This window comes from Dromaius novaehollandiae, chromosome W (genome assembly GCF_036370855.1).
Source record: "Dromaius novaehollandiae isolate bDroNov1 chromosome W, bDroNov1.hap1, whole genome shotgun sequence".
Taxonomy (NCBI): Eukaryota; Metazoa; Chordata; class Aves; order Casuariiformes; family Dromaiidae; genus Dromaius; species Dromaius novaehollandiae.
In genome coordinates this window covers 14,900,494-14,926,114 of record NC_088130.1, presented here as the reverse complement: position 1 = coordinate 14,926,114, position 25,621 = coordinate 14,900,494, and the positions used below count along the sequence as shown (strand labels likewise).

The window sequence follows — 25,621 nt, the reverse complement described above, 5'->3', positions numbered from 1 at the left end:
TCCACCAGGACCCCCAGGTCCTTCTCTGCCAAGCTGCTTTCCAGCCAGTCAATCCTCAGCCTGTACCGGTGCATGGGGTTATTCCTCCCCACATGCAGGACTTGGCATTTCCCTTTGTTGGACTCCATGAGGTTCCTCTCTGCCCACTTCTCCAGCCTGTCGAGGTCCCTCTGAAGGACAGTACACCCATCTGGTCTATCAAGCACTCCTCCCAATTTTGTATCATCTGCAAACTCACTGAAGGTGCACTCTGTCCCATCATCCGGCTCATTAATGATGTTAAACAGTATTGGCCCCACTATCGAAGAATTAACCCCTAACAATAACCATATCCATTTAAGGAATTTTATACCTCACTTATGCTATACATTCTGTATTCATTGCCCCGGTGTTAATGAGCATCAACAAGAAGCACCTCCTTGTGCTTTGATGAGAAAACAAGTTGTGTTAATATAGGCACCTGAATTTCAATACTGCTAGCTATGAAATTCAGAGCTGCCCCTATTCCTGCCTACAATAAAGACTATCTCAGTGGGTTCCAGTCAATGATGGTTTCCCACTGGGAAACAGCATGCTGTCCACTGAAGGATCCAAGCTAACCTTTGACAGGTTCCTGATCCAATACCGCAGCAAGAAACCGTCTGCAGGGAAATCATACGCTTACACTGAACTTTAAGCACACTGGGATAGGACTTGGAGAGTCTAATGAGCACAGCAAGAACACAAGCATGATCAATAAAGTTCAAAGAGCAGCTAGTAGCTCACTGCAGGTTCTTCATGACAGATGAATTCACGTATCTGCTGATTGCAGGGCAACTATATACTGTCCTTATTAACTTAATTAATATTAGTCAATTGAAATTAATATGAGTTACCTCTCATATTTACAGAGTCCTTTCTTCCCTCCCTTTGCCCTGCATCCTTCTATTTCAAATACATTGGTGCTGCAATGTGTTTAAACCTTTAAACGTCTGCAAGGAGCTCACCGAGTGTTCTGAGCAGATTCTAGGAGGCTTGATATTTTGTTCTCCTAATCTTGGTTCTCATGGATCATGGTCTCTATTGCACGCTGAAGAGCGAAAGGGAAAAGTGAACTTACACTGTTGTCATCCATCTTTTCTTGCCTCTTAGTTTTGTGTGTTTCATAATCTTCCATAAGGGTCTGCATCAAGTTCTTAGGTCGCTGGGCTCCTGCAGGCACCTCAGGTAGTAGGTCAGTCTGTGAGAGGGGGCCTTCTGTGGTTGGGGATAGAGGAGGCCTGATCTTCTCTATCTTTCCTGAAATGACATGAAAAGGAACACCCTTTTCTAAGTGGACTCACAAATAGTTCCCAAAAGGAGATAACTGGAGAAATGTTGTCAGCAGAGGTTGAATGAAGACAGAGTATTAAATGAAGTTTATGAAACAATCAAAATGGTCAACAGGATTTTAAAACACCCCCTTTCATCCTGAACTCCACTATGAGAACATATAAAAAAATCTTTTTATAAAGTCTAGCAAATTTGCTGAATGATACAATGTGGATCTAACCTACCACTGTTGCTTACAGTGGGGGTATGACTTGATTACCCCCCGTTTCCCACACACATCTTACTTCAATGATCTGGAAACATATGCAAGATTGTGAAAAATTGTAGGATGTATTTTTATTGGCTCAGACAACAAAATGCACAGGATCCCAAACTGTACTCCAGAGAGCACTCACTAGATGTCCAAGGAAGGCTGTCTCATTACACGATGCTGCCTCCTTCTCTTTGTTTTGTGCTACTAAACTGCTTTGTAAGAACTAAAATACCTTAGGTAAGCCAAATAAAGGGGGGAAGGAGATTCGTCTCTTCTCACCAGAAATATACTCAGTTATGATGAGAAAAGGAAATGCAGAAGCAAAATCAGGTACCCTTTTTCACGGCATGGAAGCTCTTTGAAGTAAGATTATCCACTGGAGGGGAAAAAAAAACCCTAGCAAAAAAAAAAAAAAAAAAAAGCCTAAATGACTCTAAGTAACTGGAAGGAATGTGGTGGATTTTCATGAAACTGTTCCTTCTGCTGAGAGAAATGAAAAACTTCACTGCTCCTGAGGAAAAAAAAATTATAACAGTGGTAACCACTAGGGAGCATTCACAAAGAGAAGCTTTGAAGGCTTTTGTTAGAAATAACAAGATTTATTTTCAGTGAAAGAAGTGAAACCCGAGTGAATGCAACAGAGGCCTTTTATAAGAAATCCTCTTGCTAGGCTTGTTTCATTTTTGACCAACATGGAAAAACACAGCATCACTAGTATCTTGTTACAGTCTTGGCTTAAATTGGCAAATACAGAGATCAGGCTGGAAATTCCATCCCAAAAACCTAGCCTCACTCTTCTACATACTGATGAGAATATTTCTGAAGGCTCAGATTCTCATCTTAGTTATACCAGCATTAGCTCCACAGATGTCCATAGATCTACACTGTCAAAACAGGGATCAAAAACAGGTCCTGAGCTATCCAGATATAGCCATATGTGTTAGCTAGGACTGTTCAACAGAAAAGTATAAGAACAACCTACAGCTGATTAGATTCAGTGGATAAAAATACCTGTCAAAAGTAAAGGGCCTAATTAGGGGCTGGATTCCCTACTGTGTTGCTTAATTTTTAGACCAATAAATAACTCTTTTGGATATACTCAAGTAATACAGAAAGAATCAAGCTGCCCAATAGTCCCAACGTCTTTCGTGTTTTTCCATAAGGACATAAACATCGTGCCACAGCCTACGTAGAACTACAGACAAGCCTCATGTCTGAAAACTGCTCCTTCCACCCCAATCCCTTTGGAAAACAACGCAAAGCTTAGGTTTTGGGGATCTATGCTTTAGAAAAAGAGTGTCTCCAGAGGGCTCCATCTTCCCTGCTGGGGTGGGTTTGCGCCACCCATCAATTTCTATATTGCAATAGCAGTCCTTTAGCAACATGCAACTATTCTTTGCGCATTCCAGTACAGTATCATAGTTCCCTTTTCATAGATGGGGAAAACAAGGCAGAAAAGTGAAGAGCTCTGCCCATAGCAACACTGTGGTTTGTTAGTCTGGTTCCAAAACAAATTAAGCTTATGCAACCATATTCTCTGTGTGCGTATTTGTATCCCACTAAAAACTTTGAAACTCAGTGTCTAATTTCAAACAAATTTGACAAAAGAGTAGGTGTCTCTTCAGTTCCTACAAATTTTGTAAAAACAGGTGACCTGGTAGAAGAGAGAGATCCTATTAATGCCAACACTGTCAGAAAGGCTAGTAAGCTCAGCCCCTTAGTAGACATCAGAGAATCCAGAAGAGCTCTGCTGGGAGACAGGCCCACTGCTCACACAACAACTTGCTAACTCCATTTAATAACTTGCTAACTTGATTTAATAAGCACCCTGTGAAACAAAGGCTGCTTACAACACTGTAACAACAACCCAGAACAAAGAAGTGTACTGTTCGTGCCTGCCAGGGTTAGCAGCTGGTGTTTTCTGGGACATGGCTTGTGGTTCCTCATTGTTCTTGTAGAAAGGCCATGAAATCAAACTGGCAAGAACATCGCTCCTGGAGAAAGAATGAAGGTGGATAACCAGGAGCCTACCCCTGCTTTCCTGGCACAACTCTCACTAAGGTTGTGGTTAGATAGATGATGGAGCAGAACAGGCTTCAGGGCTCCTAGAACCATCACAAAAGCACTGTGGATATTATGCAAAGCACTGAGCCAATATAAACTCATTCTGCCAGGTCAGGCTGGATCAGAAACGTTGCTGGGTTAACTTTCTCCTGGCGGGCTTTCAGCCAGCTCAGGTATTGTCTGTCTTCCTGCGGTGGCCATAATAGCATAAAACCATTGTAAGGCATCATATTACATATCATAGCCTGTAAATTATACTTGCAGCTTACCAGTCTGGATAGCGTCCCCTCCAGGTATTTAGAAGAGTCTTTTAAAACTTCAAAGTTCCCCTTGGAATTGTTACAGGATATTGAATACAAGCTAAAACAGCTTCAATCCTCTCCTGTGAAATTACATTTTCTTGCTTCTTTTTAAAGGGACTCTAAAACATATTCTGTTACCACAGTTCTGATGACAGCTCCTCCTACCCTCCAACTTCATGGAACTAGTAGGAAGTTCCTGAAATTTTATTTCTCTACACTTCCTGCCGCTTGTGCTATTTGGGGGGCAGGTGGGAGATGCTCTTATGGAGAATGCTCTGCCTAACCCCTGGGGAGGGCAAACAGGTGAGAAGAGAGAAAACTTAGAGCTGCTGTTATTTCCCAGCTTGGTGGTTAGCAGACACCCCCTGAGACCTCTGTGCAAAACCAAAGAGCTCGAAGATCTGGGAGCAGACCATTTTTTTACTAAGTAAATCTCTGCACAGGTCTGGGGAGCAAGAGGAGTTTTGAACAAGGTGCCTTTTTCATCCCTTGGAGTTTGACAGGTGTCCAAGCACCAGCCGGAAGCTGTGGAACCATTGGACTGTACATGCACAGTTGGCTTGCTGCAAAATCAGGAGAAATGAAACGGAGGCTGAGGAGAGGTTCTGTAGACTGCATTTGCCCTGGGACAAATGTATTGGCCACCATTAAGTAGTGAGCATTTACTAAGATCTAGCACACATTATTAACTAAGGTAAAGAGGAGTTGGGGGGGAGGGGGCTGTACACAGGTACATTTGGCGTTTTTAAGATCACAGCTACACAGCAGAGAGAAAATTTCAAAAGAAGGTATTTCAACAAGACAGATTGTTTTAGGAAACTTGCCTGTGCTGGAGTCAGATCTTCCTCAGGAGACGGTTTAAGTATGTAGGGAAAAACAAACAAACAAACAAACAAACAGCAACAATGGTAATACAGAGCCTCATTACCACTCCAGGTGAAAGGTGGACTTCTCTGATCTTCTTGAACACAGAGTGAGCAATACTGAATATGCAAATATACAAACAAAAAAGGCCAACTTTATTGTCCCACCCCTAAGACCCTAAATCCAGCCTTTAATGAAACAAGGCCTTCCACTTCATACATCTTTTTCCCTAGGGAGAGGATGAGAAAACAAATGACTGAGGTTAGTCATGCTGTTAATGCACTCCTGGAGGCCTTCAGAGGATGAGTGATGAAGACTCTAGAGGAACCCATGTAGAACAGAATAATGAATTTTGCTTTTTCCATAAAGGGGTGAAAAAATAGCTCCATAAATCCACAGGTTTTCTGGCCTTCTGGACTCTCATTTTCAAAAGGTGACTTCTGACACCTGTTCATACACAAGTATTATACCTAATTCTTATTCTTTGCACATATGCTGGGCATCAGAAATTTTGAACATTTACAAACAGCAGCATTCTGACTGCATCATGCAATAGTGTGCTAAGTAGGTTTCTGACCCACCTCATCCTCCTCCCCCCCCCCCCCCCCCAGCACAGGCAGCCACAGCTTTCAAAATATGCACACAGAAAAAAAATCATAATAAAAATTTAAGAACACATGCTCATTCCTTTTTGGAAGGGGCAGCTTTCTTCTCCATCACCTCCCTTCTCTTGCACTGACACAAATATTAAAAAAAAACAGCAGGGTATTCTCCCAGACATACATGCAGACATAGCTGAGCTCCTGCACATGAGTGAGGGAAGCACAACATACCTTCTGCCTCATGTGGCAGCTGTTTATTCATGAACATTAAAAAGGGAGATGTGGCAGCTTTGGGAAAGCTTCTATTTGGCACATTACCTCATGTTAGGGATTTCCCACATCTGCTCATCAGACATCTACTATTCATGGAGGGTTTCTCTCAGACAGAAAAGCCCTAACTGAATCAAGCCCTGAGACTCATTTAATGATTTCACACCTCAAAAATGCCTATCATTTGACAAACAGGATTACTAGAGCCAGGGAAAAACATGAGAGTTTACAGTAAATGGTCCCACCAAAGTGGGTGTGAAGCTGCAGAAAGCAGCTGATTTACAACCCACAAGCCAGATTATCAACAAGCCCTGTATAGGCATCTCCCTCCACGTACCCAGTGCTTAGTATCCAGACAGTCAATAATCTGCAACTGGAGGTGCCAAAGAACTGAACAGAATTCTGGCCACATACATGTGAGAGGAACAATGCTGATTTCGGCAACAATGGTGAAGGCAAGCTGTGCTGAGGATGGAAATACAGGTGCCAGAGCAACAGGGAAAAAGCAGAAGCAGAGCCCCTAGCAGAGTGTAGTAGTGCCCATTTCCATCATTCTGATGGTGGAAGTTACATTCTGCAGAGAGGTGAAAGGGGGCACAGTGTAAAGTCCCTGGTCCCTTCAGTTTATATCACTCAAGTTCCTGACCTCCTCTGAGGCATGTCTTCTAATGCTAAAACACTGAAGGTAACTGGAAAGAAAGGCATGACTGATTTCAGCAAGAGGACTTCAGCTGAGATGAAATTTTATGTACTGAGAATGTCCAAGTGCCCTAGGTGCCATAAAGACAATTAAAATACAGCGTGGTCCTTGCCCCAGAAAGCTTATCACACCCCCCCCCCCCCCCCAGCAAGACAGTTGATATGGAGGATGGAAGAAGGCAGCAGGGCAGCCTGTCATAGACAGTTATATCAATTTAAAGGCATACATTTCTTGGACTTTAATAGTTAGAACACCTCTAGTGGGGAGGACAATACCCATTAGACTGTATTTCCTGTTTCTTTTGCCAGGTACTGTATAAAGTTAGATGCAAATTCTTCATAGTCTAAGTACTGTTAATAAAGAGAAAATGGGAAACTCATTGTCAGACTGATGGATAAACCCCTACAATGGAAGGAGGCACAGAGGACATGGGCAAGGGGGATGTGCCCATAAACCTCAGGGAAGAATGTGGGGAGTGACTGACCACAGCTGTTGCAAAGAATGATGACTTCATCTCAACACAAAGGGGACCAGAGGCCTTTGCTTTAGATAAACGGCTACATCAGTTGGGTGGCTCAACTGGTTGTGTAAATGTTTGTCCCCGAGTGACCCAAAAGAGTGCAAATGTCTTCCTGAGTCAGCCAGACCAGCATGGGGGAGGTGTATACCTGGCTCAGCCCAACACAAAGTATAAAAAAAACCGAACAACCAACAAAGAGAGCTTTGAAGAGAGCAACGGGCTTGAGCTGGTTTCAACCCACGTATTGCTTTCTGGCGACTGGGGATGCCCAGCATCGTGACGGTGAGCATATTATAGAGACCGGTAATGAGAATCACGTTTGCATTGTGATTCAACTGTATATTTGCAATTGCTATATTTTTGCTAAGGGTAATTTGCACTTGTACTGTGATTTAAGTATATTGCTGTATCACTCTGCTAAATCAAACTACTGTTTAACACCAAATATGTTCAAATAAGTAAATTTGATATTAAACATTAAACCCTCCACATCTGGAATATCTAAAAAGAACCTGGTCAGAGAGTATTGGACTCTGACACAGACATACACCGGAGTGTCTCATGTCACGCACTCACTATCCTGTTCAAATAAAATACAGAGCCAATCCAGCCAGAACTGCCAGAAGGAACCCTGTGCTGCAGGCATATTATATGAAGAAACCACTGGATTGTACTGCCCAGCGCAGTAGGTGCTGCAGCAAAATAGTTCAGGAACTTTAGCCGTTCACATTCAAATATGTCCCCATAGAGCTTTGAGTTCCATTATATCCTTTCTCCCTACACGTAGGCATCCCCAAACATTTGTGTTGGCCTTTCTTGGGTTTGTTTATGCAGATGCAATTGTTTGCAAAAGGAGTTCACAAAGGCCTTTCCTTCCCCCTTTCCAGTATTACCTTGGGGGGGGGGGGGGAAGTGGTATTACCCTGTGTATGCTCAACACCTGGTCCTCACCCCACTGAAATCACTGGGTGTCTGGCTCAGGTGGCCTGAGATGGATAAAAAGGCTACTCCAAAGCATCCCGAACTGTTTTAAGGGATGCTTATTGTTTAATTGTTTTTGCTTCCCTTTGTGTTCCAGTTTTGCCTTGGATAGAGAGAGATGCGTTTTCTTCAGTATTCACTGCACTTTACATTTGCTGCAGGGAGTGCCTAGAATGCTGAAAGTATGAAGGTTTATTATTTGGAGCCAATCTAGTTTGTGCTGAGTGGTTGGCAGACACTAAGTTCAGTGTGACTGTGATTGAAGGTTCTATGCAAGAGTGGCAAAACCAGCCCTTTTGTTATCTAAAGTAATCAGCAGTGACTTCACAAATACACCCATGTGAACGCATTAGTCTTTCTCACTTATGTCAAAATAGCAGCTCAGTTCACTGGAGTCCTTTTTCTGTGGTATGTGTCTCTCTTATCCACGTAATGCCAGGTTCCAAGAAGTGAAAATTGAAGGGGGATTAATAGGAGAGCAAGGACTAGGTGAGCTGAGGGTATTCATCCTGGAACTCCATCTCCACTGGTGCCAGGCTAATTTACGCCAGCTGAAAACTCTGCTCAGCACATTCGCTGCTTAAAAGAGGACTAAAAGTCACAGATTTTAGAGAGATTTTGGCAGAGCGCTTTTTTTCTTTTTCTTTGATCAATGACATGCTTACACATTGTCATGGATTAATTTCCCCTTAGAAATTAATTCTTTGCATTGTCACCAGATGGAAATTACAAAGTAGCTTGAATCACTGGTAAATAGAGCTGAATTTTCTTTCTCAAACATATGGTACTTGGACACAGAGAAAGCTGTCTGGATTGATTCATTGTAAATAGAAGTTTAACGTTCTCATTAAAATGTAATTTATAATGAGCATTTTAACACCAAATACAAAGTAAATGTTTTGATGTGTAGAGAAATAAGAACTAAGAGAAATATATTCTTTTCTTAGCTGCGCCATTAAAATAAGCATTACTGTCAGCAGTCCTTCCAAAATCACTTCCAAATAAAATACAATCAATCCCAGCCTCATTTCAAGCACTTGGAGCTATGGATGAAGCTGTTTTGGAAGTCAGGGATCAACATACCTTATCGCAATGAGGAACTACACTAGCTGAAGACCATGGCCCCATGTCTCATCTTGTAAGATAACATCACTTAAAACATGCCACTTATTACAATTTATGGAGATTTCCCTCCCAACATTTTTGTTCTATAGGAATAATAATAATAATGATAGCACTTCAAAGAAGTTATCAAATCAAATATATTTCTTGGCAAGAAACAGACCAAAGTCACTCTGTTTGTAGAGAAGAAACAAAAACAAGTGTTAGCTATGTACATGGTGCATAACATTCCAAGTTCAAAGCTGGATTTTCTGCAGGGCAATGAACTAAACCCAGCCCCCACTGAAGCTTGCCCTTGATTTCAAGGGAAACAGGATCAGCCTCCACACAATTTTTTTTTTCAAGCATCACTGGTCCAGTTTTACATCAATGGAAATAAACATGGAATTGACATAATACCTGTAATTGTAATGAGATAGTTCTTCCCTAGGATCCCTGTCAATAAAAACTTTTAAATACTCCTGAAGTGTATGTAGGTCTATGTTCATAATAATGATCTACAAAGAAATAAACTGGCTATGTGTCTTTTTTTTTTTTTTTTTAATGATGTCTGAGGAAGGCCTGAGAGCTTGTTTCTGTTTTTTGAAAGGGACAAGGGAGGGAGATTTACTGCTGATTTTTATACATTAACTCTTGTGTATGCAAGTGTAAGAACCCAAAAACTGAAGTCCGAAGAAAAGGCTTTCTAGTGAATATATTAAGAACTTTGTGTTTTGCTTTGCAATTAACAGGTATTTCTTGGTTTTCCTAATGAACTTTTCCAGGGAAAAAAGGTCCCCAGAGCTGTGAGATGCTGTATACTTCAGGTGATGAAATGAGACATTGAATATTTAAGAATGGTTTCCTTTCTCCCAAATACTCATTCAGTATTGGAGTTAAACAAGTGTTACAAACAAAGAGAAACAAAATCTGATGTGACAAACCAAAAAGAAAAAAAAATGCATAAATCTCAACAAGCTTCAGGGTTCCTAAATGACTTATAAGGAAACAAAAGGCCTTATTAAAAAAAAAAAAAAGTCTTTGGAAGTTTATCTTTCAAATAACCACATAAGTTGCAAAATTGCTGCCATCTTTTCCTGTGAAGATCCTAAATTATAGTGGGAGATTCAAGAAGCACAGTCATAAATAGGAGATGCTACAAGTGTCATGGGATGGTTATTGCTCAAGATTTTTTTTTTCATAATTTTCACTTTTTTTTTATACAGACTGACCACTGTATTAGGTAGGCCCCTTACACGCTATGTTTGGGAAACAGTGCAAATATCCACTTGTGTGTTCACAGCAAGGAAGGTTAAATTGTCACATGCCTTCCTATGGATGAAAATACACCCATCTGTGCATGAATATGGCTGTGAATCTGCAAGCAAATATAGTCAGGAAAAGTCATGATAACACTCCATCCCCTGCCAAATACGTATGAAGGATGCAGTCCAAAATTACATAAAAATGAATCTGAACTGACCCTAAAGCCACATTTCATTTCTTTTCTTAGGCAGAATATTCTGCGTTGGGATCTTACCTGGAGCAGTTCTGCAAGATGCTCTTCTGGTGGGCAGTGGTGGTGCACTCTTTGTAAGAGGACTGGGTGCCACCTGTAGACCTTGCCTCTGCCTCTTCAGGTCTTCTTCTCTTTCCTGGGCTGCTCTGATCTCTTCTTCTATCATGGACAAAATCCGCTGCTTCCTTGACCTTAACTTAAAATGGCCCACAGTCACTTCAGGCTCCTGTGTGGTGAGGATGGACGCAGTACTTCTAAGCTTGGCTGCCTGAGAGTACTTGCTAAAATAGCTGACTTCCTGCCTATTCTCTTCCACAATGAATGGCTGGCTGGTCAGGGATATGGGTGATTGCTTCAAAGTCTTCCCTCCTCTGAGTGCTAAGTTTTCATCTTTTGAAGTCTTTGGTATTGTATCCCTTGTATCCCTTTTTTCTTGAACAGAAGTGAGCCACTGGGGTGGCTCAAACACTGGGTCGTGTTGCTCCTCAGACCACGGTTCTGGGCTGTCTGTTTCCTGTTCTTTGACTGAGATTTTCTGCTTGGCAGTGTTATTCTCTTGCTTAGAGTTGTTTTTGTCCATTTGCTTGGCTATAGCTCGTTGAATCACGTTTTGAACTAGAAGGCCAGCATGGTATTCCAGCTGGTCATCAGTCAGCATGGAGCCTGCCAAGGCAGAGGAAGGAGAGTCAAAGCCTTGGTCGCTAAATGACTTGGAAACACCTTCTACTCTGCACTCTGAGGGAATGTTGGTCTGAGGGGTCTGCAGCAGGGAGAAATCTACGAGTGACTTTTCCTGGAGGGCACTGGTATTGTTCATGCTGAAGTCACTGGAAAGAGTTTCCAAGACCCTGATATCCTGAGATCTTGCAGAGGAGTCATCCAAAACAGAGTCCAGTTCCTCTGGAGGGGAAGAGATGTTGATTGACCTTGAAAACTGATCCAAAATGCCACGATCATCATCCTTCACCACCGTGAAGACTGCCCTCGCACTCAGGAATTCTCCATCATCTGCCCACAGTTTCAGCGTCTGTCCAGCTTTTGAGTTATCACTATATGATAACTCTCTTACTGGATTTGTAGTCTTACTCTGAGCATTTATATGATCCTCTGAGATACAGGAGACCTTCTGAGCTTTCACAACTGTTCTGTCATTATTCTCAGGCTGTCCTGTTTGCCCAAACACAGAAACAGGTCTTGTCACAGAGGACAGTGGCCTGTCTACATGTGAAAAACTGACGCTTTTGTAGAAGGGTTTGATGGAGAACATTTTGGGTGCCCCTGACCTCTTTGGTGGAATCTGACCGTGAGACTGACCTGAATGTTCCATTATTTGAAACTGTTTCCTGGCAGCAGAAACATCTATTTGCTCTGTGACAATATCCTCTTTTTTTATACTGACTGGCTCCAGTGGTACAAAGGAACAGATCACCTGTTTTGGGAATGTTGGTGTTATACTTTGCTGCTGCTGTCTCTCCTTGCGTTCCATGTACTTCTTGCAGGATTCTAGATGCTCTTCATCTAATTGTTCTTCCACAGTATTTTCCTGGGGAGGGTTCCACCATTTGGCTGCAGTGCTGGGGCTCTTCTTTACAGCTTGGCTCTTAATAAGTTCCCTTCTTTCCTTTTCGAGTTCTATTGTTTCCTCTGATGGCCTCACTTTCCAGACCCTGTATTTCTCCTCATTATCCTCTTCAAAGAGCTTAGATGGCTTTTTGTCTTCATGGAAGGATCGTAGCTCAAACTTAGCTTTTTTCTTAAGGATTCCTAAAGTCGTTTCTCCATCCCTAGAAATTTTTCTTGAAATGGTTGAAGAACTGGGACTCCCTGGCACTTTCAGATTGTCCCTAACATCTTCTTTTAATTCACCTGAGGAATGGCCATTAGAATTCAGCTTCTCAGCTGTTAACCTGTAGGTGTCACCTACATCTTCTTTCCTTTCATTGGGTACTGAATCACTGATAACATTAACAGATGCTCTTGAGCTATCTACAACAGCGATTGCACTTGGTTCAGTGGAGGATATCCCATTGAAGGCATTATCTGCAGTAGAATCACAGCAATTTGCTTCCAGCACTTCATCTAGATATCTGATCTCTTTGGCAACTCCACTGTCCAAAGATACATGCCTGTCCTTAAGTCTATTGCGGCTGGCGGCAGGGGAACAGAAGTGGGTTTGATTGTCTATGAGGTGTGGTGAAGCCACTATGGTGATGCTTTTATGTTCAGAGACTGGAACTTCAACTTCCATTTTCTCTTCCTTTGTAGCAAGCACACCAGCCAGCTCCAGGAAACTGGCACAAGGTTGATCTCTGTCTTTTCTCAACCTGATGTCACCCTCAGGGATTCTGTAAGATTTCTAAAACGAAAGAACAAAACTATGATCAACTCCTACAAGGCGAGATTTTCTTTTATGCAGAAAGCCAAAGGAAGCAGAGTAAACACCATCTGGAAAGCAAAACCTAGCACTTCTTAAATTTGACATTAAAACAGCCCTTCGTAGTCTGGAAAGACAAGGCAAATCATTAATACTTTCTTACAAAAAACAGTTTCTTTACAATAACTTGGAAAAGGCACAAAACCAACAGCAAACCTTCATTTAAATATCTCCCATCTGGATATCATCCACCCTTTGTCATTATTTTATGCTTGTGGCCTAGTTTGTTACTAAAAATTTAGCTTTGGATTTCCAAATTATTAAAGACTTGACAGTTTGGGTTTTTTTCAAAGCGTTCTTTTATAATACAATAATATTACCACTACTACCTTTGCACATACAGTACACAACATCTATCATCCTGGCATTTTAAAAACACTTTCTAAACCTTAAGTAAATCTCATAATGCTTCCACAGGTAGGAGAGGCATTACTGTCCCTGTTTTACAGACCTGCACAGAAGCTAACCTGCAGGAAGAGTAGGCGATTTGTCCAAAGACAAATAGGTTAAGTGGCAACGGGGAATGTTCATTCCACAGCGAATCAGAGTCTCGATTACCAAACGCACAGATGGAATTGCACTGTGTCTTTCTTACAGCCACACAGAAACCCACATACAACTGGACCTGGTAGACAGGAAGCATTCCTGAATCCCACAATATAGACATAACCACAATGAGTGCAACAGGGATTAGAATCGTGGTCTCTTCCCTCCTACTACCCTGATCTAAAACCCAGATAAGCTGTATTCATAATCCTCCCTGATGTTGTGCCTTTGCTCTCAAGGAAGTTATTGCAACAAATGCCATTTTTGTTCTGGTACTGGACAGATTTTACCTGTCAAGCAATCCTACTGAACTTCCTGTGAGTGAAATTTGAAGGAATTTTGGTTTAAACTGGTATCAAAGCAAGGGATTAGTCAGTAATTCTTGATTACTGAAAGGCAACCAAATAAATCACCCCCCAAAAGGGCATTTTTCATTTTTTTTTTTTTTAAGGAGAATGTGGTAACTCCTCGTCAGAACACAGTGCAATCTGAAAACAACCGAAAGTGGCATTTCTATTCATTTTGTCTAACATTTTAAAAACAGAAACTTGATCTATTTGTTCCCTTGAGAATTCTGGCTCCTTTTTCCACGTGTTTTTATGCAGAATGACTGCTGAGGTACTGGTTTGGGAAGGAATCCAGGACGAGCAAAACTGTAGAACATTGTGGAGATCCAATGCTGGTCACCACGGTCTGCTAGTCACACACTCCCTTGCTGTCATTTATCATGTACTCTATTAATAAACAGTACAGTAGAAAATGATCAGCTAAAAACAGAATGGCATTTACCAAAGGCCTGAACATTCACAACTCCTCTGGGTTTGTATGGGCAAAAAAGGCATTTTTGACACACCTTGAAGAATTATAGCCTGACAGAAGAGCTCTCTTTTTTCAAGGCATTTTCAAGGCATTTTTCTTCCTAAATTGGAAATCACAAATATATGCAGTTATATACACTTAAAGGTAATGCCAGCTTTACATTTTAGACATTTTCTATTTAATTGTGCTTAAACAGCAGGAAGGACCTTTAAAAAAACAAACAAATGAACGATCAGCTTTTGTTTGTTTATTTTGCCTGACCCACTTACTGCTTCTACTTTCAGCATGTCTTATTTCACTTTCTCTTGAACCTAACTTAGAGGTTTTAAACTGAAGTTTCCAACAGTGCCTTTTTGTTTTAAAGGTAATTGATTTTTTCACCATTTAAACATCTAAAGTTGGCTCCATTTTTTTTTTCCCAGTGAATCCTAGTTGGGATTTATACAAGAAATCAGATTTTCCCCAAACAGATATAAAAAGGTCGATATTAACTGCCCTGACAAATTAGCTTTTTCTTAAACATGCATAGTAACCTGAAAGAGCAAGGATTGCTCTTGATCTGCCTGCAGAACAGGATTAAGGTTGCAGTGCCAGTCTTTTGTTAGCCTGACACATCGATGCAAAACCAGGGATATTGTTACCTGGTGTACTCTGTGCAAAGGGACTCCATAAGGGTCAGCGTAGGATTACTGGCTGTCCCATTTAGCATGAACAGTGAGCCTGTTATGTGTCTGCTAACATTTGCTTCTAATCAGACTGATCAAACCCATTAGTGACCTTTACAATTAGACATGCTCTGCAACCAAGAGAACAAGAATGCTGTAATGAAATTATGCACCCCAGACAATAGACTCGGCCACTAAATCACATCTCCCTGCAGGGGTGAACCTGCAGCTGAACCACAGCAGAAGGGCCAGCTGACACTACTTCGCAGTACCTCTACACAATGGAGCTAGGAATTTATCATGCGACTGTTCCAGAGACCCCAAGCATTAAAGCAGGTCTAATTTCATCACTGTATTAATGTATGAATCACACTTGTGTATGCAAGTTATTTTTAGGGCATTGAATCAAAGGTGAAAAAGTATTTTATCAACCAATTTCTTAATGAGTAAATCTCCATTCTTGAAACATACCTGCAATTCATAGCTCATAATTAAGACATATATGTGTAACTATTCTTAGGAAGTGATGCCATCAGGCTTGGAACAGGCACTGACATGGTGATATCAGGCTGCTCGATCCAGCCAGCCAGGTGTTCTCCTGTTAGCCAGGGGAAGCACCCTGCCACCGCCCCCCTGTCCCTGGTCCTTGTGACAGTAGAAGCAGGTTTGGCTCATGTGGTATGGTCAGAACAGCAGGTTTGGTTTACTGTCCTGATTTAGGCTGCAGTGATCAAGCACAGGGCTGCCCAGCAGGTACCCCCCCCACCCCCATCCCATCATTTGCATACCTTATTCCTTTTCCTGTTTCTTGACCCTCCTTTTCACCACCCCAGTTCCCTCCCAAAGAAACAACCCACCCCTAATTACTTCTTCCCTATTGGTGCCAGTTTTGCTATATCCGTACCCAAATTTGGTACTTCTGATACCAGGCACTCTTGGCCTGATATGCTATTACTGATACGGTTGCCCAGGCACTGCTGGCCTTGCAAGGTTCTGCTCCCCAAAAGGCCCCCAATGCTCCCTGTCAGGTGTCTGTGAAGTTTGGCCCTCTCTCACATAGCTCCCCCTTAACCACCTGTGAAATCCAGCCATCCCTCTGGCCACTTCTCCCTCTGTTATCTGTCACATCCAGCAAGTTTTCATGTCACAGCCAGTAGTTTCTCATGTCCTGTACAGATAGCTAAACCTCAGGCCAGGGCCTAGTCTGTGACCTAGTCATTTGCCTGCAGCCCTAACAGCTATCTAATCAGGGCACACAATTATGGCATTATACAGTTCCATAAACATATGTGTCTGTGCAATTGGTGCAGCACATGTAATTAGGTAATAAGACAAGTATCTGTTTACACAGTAAAATGTATAAAGAAATGTTATTTGTGGGAAGGGGGTCTGTCTTTGCCGGGGACTAGGAACTGGGAGAGCAGAGGAAGGTTTTTTCAGCAAGGGTGAGAAGTTAATGAGGATGAATGAAGAGGAAAAGATTGTCGGTTATGTGATAAGAAGCCTCTTCACACACACAGAGGAGCACAGAGGAACAGTGGCAGGTGGGGGAACCTGAATAATACCCTGGCCGGGCTACTCCCAGAACCATCACAGGAGAGCGATCAGCCCATAAAAGGCTCATCTCCACACACACCAAGGAGCACAGAGGCACAACAGCAGGAGGGGGAACCCCAATAACCCAGTCAGAAAGGAGCCCCTGCCCCTCCCAGGGCTGTCCCTGGAGAGCATAAGCCCCAGGGGCCAGGTGTGAAACCCAGCAAGATGAGTGACCAGGAGCAGCTCTCCGGAGCACCTTTCAGACTGAGGGGGGTTACTGCCTAGGGGTGCGGGACACATTGTGGGATGCAGGGGAAAGAGCATTTTGGGATTGCACAAGACTTATTATGGGATGTTTAGGGGAGGAACCAAAGGTGGGGAAAGGGAGGGATCAAGATGGTTTGGGGAGGAACAAGTGTGGGAAAACAGAAGGATAAGGGGATAAAAGAGGCTGGTCCATGTAAACAGGCTCCTGGTCAGTACGCTTGTCTGGCCACGCCCTGCACCTGATCAGCGCAGTCTGGCCTGTCTTCTTATTAAACTCCATTTCTAACTATTTTCCTGGGTGAGGGGACTCTCTCTTCTGTGGGCATGTGAGTGTAGGGAGGTCTGAGTGCCAGCGACTGGAGTCAGACCACGGGTCACAGGGGCTCATGTGTCTGGGGTGCCAGCAACTGGAGCAAGTGAGGGTGTGCACGTCAGTGTGCGATCACTAGCGAATATCGAGCCAGCCTAGGTCAAGTGGCTTGGGAGCCAGGTACGTGTGTGTACCTCTGAGGGTGAGGCACCTGGAGGAGTTAGCAACCGAAGGGACCAGAGGGTCCAGGCCAACTGCCAGAGAGACCGCAAGGTCTGGGGTCGACTGAGAGACTGAGAGTTTTTGTGCGTGTGTGCGCGTGTGTGTGTGTGTGTGTGTGTGCGCGCGGGAGGCAACTGGGGAGAGCGAGGCTCCAGGACCAGCTGCTGGATGGACTGTGTGTCTAAGCCCAGTTACTGGAGGGCTACAGTGTGTGTGTGTGCGCGCATGTGTGTGAGTGAGGGGGTCTGTACCAGCAACTGGAGCAGGGCTGTGGGCCTTAGGGGCTCGTATATCCAGGTGGCAGCAACAGGGGAGACTGGGGATCCAGGGGCAGCTACTGAATGTAGACTGAATGTCTAAGGCCAGTTACTGGAGGGATCCACATTGTATATATGTATATATTTCCCACTAGCAGACCTCCATCCTGATCAGCTAGAGAAGGGAACAGGATGAGGCTGTTGGTGCTGTTTGTGTGAGTAGAGTGTTTCTGTCTGTTCTGTGTGGCTGGTCGTGTGTATGTGTGTATAGTATACGTGTGTTTATTTGTGTGCCTACTGGGAATACATGCTTGGCCTCGCTAGTGGTTGGACCTGGGGGCATGGAGCTGCGGCAGCCCTGCCTCTATAGGGCTGCCAGATTTGGCAGCTCCCTAACAAAAATATCATTTTAAAAAAATGCCAGTTTTCCTCCAATGTGTTCTTTGTAGAATTTGGGGAGACTTCAGTGAGGTCATGATAGCGTGACAGTGCACCAGATAGTCCTATGAGCAGAAGTCAATCTATTAATTGACTGGAGAAGATAATTGAGAAAGAGATCATTAGAAGGATAACAGCTGACACATTTGCTGACAAAACAAAGCTTTTTAAGTCAGTCCAGACCACAAAGACTGTTTGGGAGAATCCAGAAGGATCTAGAAAAACGGTACATTTTGGGATGACAACATTGTAGGTGGAAGGAGTTTTGGAGGAGGAGGGACAGTGTGAGGCACACATACTGGGCCATGCTGACCCTGGCCTTGGCCATTTGTAGGAGGAAGTAAGTTGGGATACCTGCCAGTGGACTGCTTTTGGGGATCCATCTGTGATAAGTATGTACCAACAACTTTGTATTTGCTGCCTTTAGGAAAAGGAACCTAATTAGCTGTTTTACCCTTTTCAAAGCCTGCACCATTACAAAGGTTTGCAAATAGGGAAAAGTCTGCATTCAATCTTAATTGTACTCAGCATTACAGTGTTAACAGTTGTCCCCATACACTGCCAATCTGGACCCAGGCTTTTCAGAAGATCCTGTAATATTTACACAGTCTCTGAATGTGCATTCATCTCTCTCTCTCTCTCTCTCTCTCTCTCAGCCAAGATGCAACAATCAGTGTCATTTCTACAATACTGCTGCACTTTGGTAAATTGCAATAATTAGCAGCTTAGAGAATGATTAGCATATTTCCTCCTTGGTTGAATTCTTCATCTACAAAAGTGTTAAGTGTTTGGGACATCAGTTCATTCGGGAGAAAGTTGTGGGCATACTACTAGCAAGCCTCAACAAATTTATTGACAGCTCCTTCCTTTGTTTGACTCAGCAGAAAATGCATACGATAATAAGTGGAAAGCAATCCTTCTGAGCCACATCAACATTCTTCTGAAGCAGTGGCATGACCAAAATGAAAAAAAAAAATTAATTAGACTCTTAGGAAAACTGAAGCACGGTCTCCCCATCGTAGTTTTCTACTGATTACTCCAGCCAAATTTCAGGACAACTTTTTAACACCATTGGCCTCCTGGTACCATTATCATTGTGCACATCCTACTTCTTCAGATTTTGTCTTCCTTTGGAGAGGTCCTGTACTGCCCTGCTTCTCTTCCCACTGCCCGATCACCGCGTCAGTACTTTTTCCCCTGATTGCCTGGATCTATCCCTCAGGCCCACCATGCCTCTAGGAGTTTTAGTCCACAAGCATAACTCAAAATCACATTTATATGTGGTTGACTCGCTAATCCACATCTCTCTGCTGAGGTGAGCTATCTCCCTTCTCCTCATCTGCCTGCCTTTCCAATGTCTCTCTGTGGCGAGGAAGGAACCAAAAGATGTATTTTCTTGGCGGTTGACTGTGCTGCAGTGGGATCACATTAATAAAAATTGCAAGAGAAGGCTGTTACAATTTCTTCCTTTTGAAGAAGGCAGTCACTTGCATTACAGATGGAGAATGTTCCAAACATTGTAAAGGTACAGAAAACATCTGCACCTCAGTACTTCCAAATGCCTTGTGAGCAGTCTTAGAACTGAGAAACTTCCTAGCCAAATGAGTCGTTATTCCACCTTCCCCATTAATGGTAAATCTCTCTTCAAAGAAGAAAACTCTGTAGGAGAATTCTACTACATTAAAGTGCTGTACTTCTAAAAGAGGAAGAAAAAATCATGGCAAACTCACATTAACTCTACCCCAATGGTATAGTCAACGTATTAACACAAATGCCTTGCAGCTAATGTTTAATACTATATAAAGAAGATTGAGAGAAACCTTTCATGCAGCCTTCGAGTAACTTCAACAGGACTGATAGCAGGCAACTGAGGAGGACCATCCTCAAACTGAAATCATCTACACTGCATGTCGCATGTCTCACTTTGCTGCTTCTGCCTCTTGAGAATGCACCCAGAAGTTCCAGTTCTCCATTCTCTTACCCAACACTGAGAAAGCTCCCTGTGTGCCACCATCCCACCCCCTTCTTAGATGGAAAACATTGTCCAAACCACTGTGACTGCTCATGTCTCATATAGGTGTGCCGCCGCCGCCGCCGCCGCCGCCGCCGCCCCCTCAACATAACAGGCTCTTATATGGCAGCTGTCACCACAGTCAGTTCCAGAATCTTGATGATCCTCTCCTCCCTGCTTCATTCTCAGCAGGGATTGCACTGTTTCTGTTGGGTAGAAAGCTTGTTTGAAGAAATGGGTTAGACACTTTGTTTTTTAGAAAGCACTCCTGGAAAGCAGTGACAAGGAAAAAGCCTTCAAAAAGATGCTGAGAACTGGAAAAGAAAAAGGATGCTAACTGTGATGGGGAAATAGGAGATAGGAACAGGGTTGCTGCTGACACTCCCAACCTGAAAAGTCTCTTTTCATTAAGTGCCCCCTCAAATGTTAAATCATTTCTGTTCCCGAGTGTGTGAAAGTGTCCCATTTTCCATATGAAAATGTTCTTCAAATAAACCATTCAGGATTTTCACTTAATGAAAATGGATTATATTCAAACTTCAAAAAAAAAAAAACTGTTGCCAACTTCTGTTGATTTTAAGACACATCAGACAGACACTGGTGAAAATTTCATCAGTTCTATTCATAACCCTCTCACTTGCACACACAGAGCAAAGCCTGTCTTGTCTCACAGAGCAGTACACAGTCTTTTAATACACTGATGGAAACTGTTTTCGATGACTAAAAGCCCTTTAACTTTGGGTGTCAAAGGTAATGATGTTCTCTATGAACAGGTCACTATACCTTTGAGTGACTTGACTGAGTTGGTCAGCCAGTGCTACTGACAGGCATTATTTATGAAAAGCTGGTTTATCACTTTCTAAGCATTTCAGAAAACATAGGATGTTGTCAGGGAACAAGGAGTGCTGACTACTCCCTAAAGGACAAGAAGTCAGCAGCTGAGCATGATAACACGCCCATCAGGGCAGGAGCCTCACCAGCCAGGGCCCAGCCCCACAGTACCTGAGCAAGGTGAGCAGGGCAGGCCTGGGGATGGAAACCAGGGTCAACCAAGAGTCCAGATCACCAGGCAAGTTTGTGGTGATGAAGCAGGTCTGAGGTCAAGCCAAGAAGTCAGTCCACAGGTCAGGGTCCAAATCAATGGGGTTCATAGGCATAGCTACAGCTAAGCTGGAGACAGGTACACCTATAACGTAGCTCAGGCCTGGGACTGAAGGCCCAGGCCTGAGCTGAAATGGGGCTCCTGGGCCCACAGGTAGAGGTTGTGGGTGTGGGTGGAGGCCCCAAGTGAGGCTGGTCAGGGCCAATAAGGCCTATTAGTGCACTCCAAGCCCTGACAGATATAGCCTAAAACCAAAGCAGCCTCATCTTATCTCCCAAAACAAAATGGTGCCGTTTCTGCAATATACATATTTATAAAGTGTGTGTGTGTGGGGGGGGGGGGGGGCGCAGCCCAAAACACCAAATAATTACATTCATATACTTTTATACCTGCAAAGAGCTGGAATTTTATGAAGCAACTACATGGCCAAAGTGACTTATATGGAAATGAATATTTAGGAACCAAAAGGCTGCTAATTGCTGAATTGGAAGAAATATCACCTTTGATCAAAAAAAAAAAAGAAGAATTTATTAAAAGTATGACTGTTATTTAGCTGGCACTAGGCAAAAGAGCATTGATTCAAGCTGTATGTACCAGGATTCTACAATATGTGGGGCTGGTCATCTTTACTGAGAAAGCTCTGTTTAGTTGTAAAGTAATCAAGATGGAAATCTGCAATTACAGGAAGCTATGATTAAACTTTCATTCAGAACCTGCAGCACTATTTCATACTGTCACGTTCCACTACCCACATTTTCTATCAGCAGCCAGATAACTAGATGTGTTCAAGAACTCTAGAATAGGGTTTCATATAGGCACCAAGCCCAAAGAACTGTTTTCAGCTAGCAGAGGTAGGAATTTTATTTTTTAAGTGGGGAAAAAGCCCCAACCCAACAACACAGCATGTGGTTCACGGGAATCACAGGATGGTTGAGGTTGGAAGGGACCTCTGGAGATCATCTAGTCCAACCCCCCTGCTCAAGCAGGGTCACCTACAGCACATTGCACAGGATCGTGTCCAGGTGGGGTTTGAATATCTCCAGAGAAGGAGACGCCACAACCTCTCTGGGCAACCTGTTCCAGTGCTGTCACCCTCACAGTAAAGCAGTTTTTCCTCATGTTTGGATGGAACTTCCTGTGTTTCAGTTTGTGCCCGTTGCCTCTTGTCCTGGGCACCACTGAAAATCATCTGGCCCCATCCTCTTTACACCCTCCCTTAAGATATTTGTATACATTGATAAGATCCCCCCTCAGCCTTCTCTTCTCCAGGCTGAACAGGCCCAGCTCTCTCAGCCTTTCCGCATAGGGGAGATGCTCCAGTCCCCTAATCATCTTCGTAGCCCTACGCTGGACTCTCTCCAGTAGCTCCATGTCTTTCTTGTACTGGGGAGCCCAGAACTGGACACAGCACTCCAGGTGTGGCCTCACCAGGGCTGAGTAGAGGGGGAGGATCACCTCCCTAGACCTGCTGTCAATGCTCTTCCTAATGCAGCCCAGGATGCCATTGGCCTTCTTGGCCACAAGGGCACGCTGCTGTCTCATGGTTAACATGTCCACCAGGACTCCCAGGTCCTTCTCTGCAGAGCTGCTTTCCAGCAGGTCAGCCCCCAACCTGTACTGGTGCATGGGGTCATTCTTCCCTAGGTGCAGGACACTGCACTTCCCTTTGCTGAACTCCATGAGGTTCCTCTCTGCCCCTCTCTCCAGCCTGTCAAGGTCCCTCTGAATGGCAGCACAGCCCTCTGGTGTGTCAGCCACTACTCCCAGTTTTATATCATCAGCAAACTTGCTGAGGGGGCACTCGGTCCCTTCATCCAGGTCACTGAGGAATAAGTTGAACACCACTGGACCCAGTACTGACCCCTGGGGGACACCGCTAGCTACAGGCCTCCACCTAGACTGCGCCGCTGATCACAGCCCTCTGAGCTCTGCCATTCAGCCAGTTCTCAATCCACCTCACTGTCCACTCATCTAGCCTGCACTTCCTGAGCTTACTTATGAGGATGTTATGGGAGACAGTGTTGAAAGCCTTCCTGAAGTCAAGGTAGACACCATCCACTGCTCTCCCCTCATCTACCCAGCCAGTCATTCCATCGCAGAAGGCTATCAGATTGGTTAAGCATGATTTCCCCTTGGTGAATCCATGCCGACTCCTCCTGGTCACCTTCTTTTCCTCCACATGCTTAGAGATGACATCCAGGATGAGCTGCTCCATCACCTTTCCAGGGTTGGAGGTGAGGCTGACTGGCCTGCAGTTCCCTGGCTCCTCCTTCTTGCCCTTCTTGAAGACTAGAGTGACATTGGCTTTCTTCCAGTCCTCAGGCACCTCTCCTGATTGCCATGACCTTCCAAAGATGATGGAGAGTGGCCTAGCAATGACGTTGGCCAGCTCCCTCAGCACTCGTGGGTGCATCCCATCGGGGCCCATGGATTTGTGGGTGTCAAGTTTGCCTAAATGATCCCTAACCCGATCCTCCTCCACCAAGGGAAAGTCTTCCTTTCTCCAGACTTTCTCTCTTGTCTCCAGGGTCTGGGATTCCTGAGGGCTGGCCTTAGCAGTAAAGACTGAAGCAAAGAAGGCATTCAGTAACTCTGCCTTCTCTGTATCCTTCGTCACCAGGGCACCCACCCCATTCAGTAGCGGGCCCGCATTTTCCCTAGTCTTCCTTTTGCTACTGATGTATTTAAAGAAGCCCTTCTTGCTGTCCTTGACATCCCTTGCCAGATTCAACTCCAAATGGGCCTTGGCCTTCCTCGTCGCATCCCTGCACACTCTGACAACGTTCCTATATTCCTCCCAAGTGGCCTGTCCCTTTTTCCACATTCTGTATACTTCCTTCTTCTGTTTGAGTTTTGCCAGGAGCTCCTTGTTCATCCATGCAGGTGTCCTGCCCCCTTTGCTTGACTTCTTACTCATAGGGATGCACCGATCTTGAGCTTGGAGGAAGTGATCCTTGACTATTAACCAGCTCTCTTGGACCCTCCCTTCCTTCTAGGGCCCTAACCCATGGGATTCCTCCAAGTAGGTCCCTGAAGAGGCCAAAGTCTGCTCTCCTCAAGTCCAGGGTTGCGATCCTACTTATTGCCCTGCTCCCTCCTCGCGGGATCCTGAACTCCACCATCTCATGGTCACTGCAGCCAAGGCTGCCCCCAACCTTCACATCTCCAACCAGCCCTTCTTTGTTCGTTAGTACAAGGTCCAGCAGCACACCTCTCCTCATTGGCTCCTCCACCACCTGTGTCAAAAAGTCATCATCAATGCTCTGCAGGAACCTCCTGGACTGTTTGTGCCTAGCTGTGTTGTCTTTCCAGCAGATATCAGGGTGGTTCAAGTCCCCCCATGAGAACCAGGGCCTGTGATCATGAGGCTACTTCCAGCTGTCTGTAGAAGGCCTCATCGACTTCCTCTTCCTGATCAGGTGGCCTGTAGTAAACACCCACAACAGTGTCACCCATGTTAGTGCGCCCTTTAATCCTTACCCATAAGCTCTCGACTCACTCTTCATCCACCCCCTAGGCAGAGCTCAATACATTCCAGTTGCTCTCTCACATAAAGAGCAACTCCACCACCTCGCCTTCCTAGCCTGTCTTTCCTAAAAAGCACATAGCCGTCCATGGCAGCATTCCAGTCATGCGAGCTATCCCACCATGTCTCTGTAATTGCAATGAGATCATGGCCCTGCGACCGCACACAGATCTCTAATTCTTCCTGTTTATTCCCCATGCCATGTGCATTGGTGTACAGGCATTTCAGAGAGGTAATCAAGCATGCAGGTTTCCCAGGCGGGGTGCAAGAGGATCCTCCATAGTCATGTCCCATGCGCACTTCCCTGGCTGCATGCACCCGCTGAAGGCATCCCAACTTGAGCCGCGTTTTGCTGACTACCCTGGCCTCCTTACCAGGCTGGCCAACCTGTTGGCAAAGACACGCGTGCCCCGCTTAGTGAGGTAGATCCCATCTCTCCCCATCAGTTGTCGATCTTCAAACAGGGTCCCATGGTCGTAGAAACCAAAACCCTGTTGCCAACACCAGCGGCGCAGCCAGTTGTTAACTTGGAAAATCTGTCTCCTCCTCCTCCCATCCTTCCCCCTCACTGGCAGGATTGAGGAGAAAATGACCTGGGCTCCCAGACCCTTGACCACCATCCCCAGAGCTCTGAAATCCTGTTTGATGGTTTCCAATTTGCCCTTGGTATCATTAGCACCCACATGGAAGAGCAGCAGAGGGTAATAGTCCGACACGTGGACAAGCCTTGGCAGTCTTTCCATGACATCTCGTATTCGAGCCCCCGGCAGGCAGCAAACCTCTCTAGACAAGAGGTCAAGTCGGCAGATAGGTGCCTCCGCCCCCTGCAGCAGGGAGTCACCCACAACAATCACTCTCCGCTTCTTCCGGGTGTTCCCGCATGGCACAGGGTCTGTCGGCCCAGTTGCTTCCTTTGAAGCCATGCCCAGCTCCTCCTCAGCCTGGAGGGCACTGAACCTGTTCCTCAATTGCAATTTTTGGCTTCATATTAGCAAAGG

General features: G+C 44.4%; 1 protein-coding gene across 5 annotated transcripts in view; it reads right to left on the bottom strand.

Moving 5' to 3' along the window:
• LOC135324460 (PALM2-AKAP2 fusion protein-like) overlaps positions 1 to 25,621 on the bottom strand; it is a 126,264-nt gene that overhangs the window by 48,382 nt on the left and 52,261 nt on the right. For 4 of the 5 annotated variants that reach the window (XM_064500927.1, XM_064500929.1, XM_064500930.1 and 1 more), the window contains exons 2-3: positions 10,509 to 12,843; positions 1,100 to 1,278 (exon numbers count right to left, since the gene is read on the bottom strand). In XM_064500927.1, coding sequence (XP_064356997.1) covers positions 1,100 to 1,278; positions 10,509 to 12,735 — 2,406 coding nt within the window. In that variant the 5' untranslated portion in view covers positions 12,736 to 12,843. Of the gene's footprint in view, positions 1 to 1,099; positions 1,279 to 10,508; positions 12,844 to 14,320; positions 14,388 to 25,621 lie in introns of those variants that run through there. The other variant, XM_064500928.1, reaches the window with a different exon arrangement.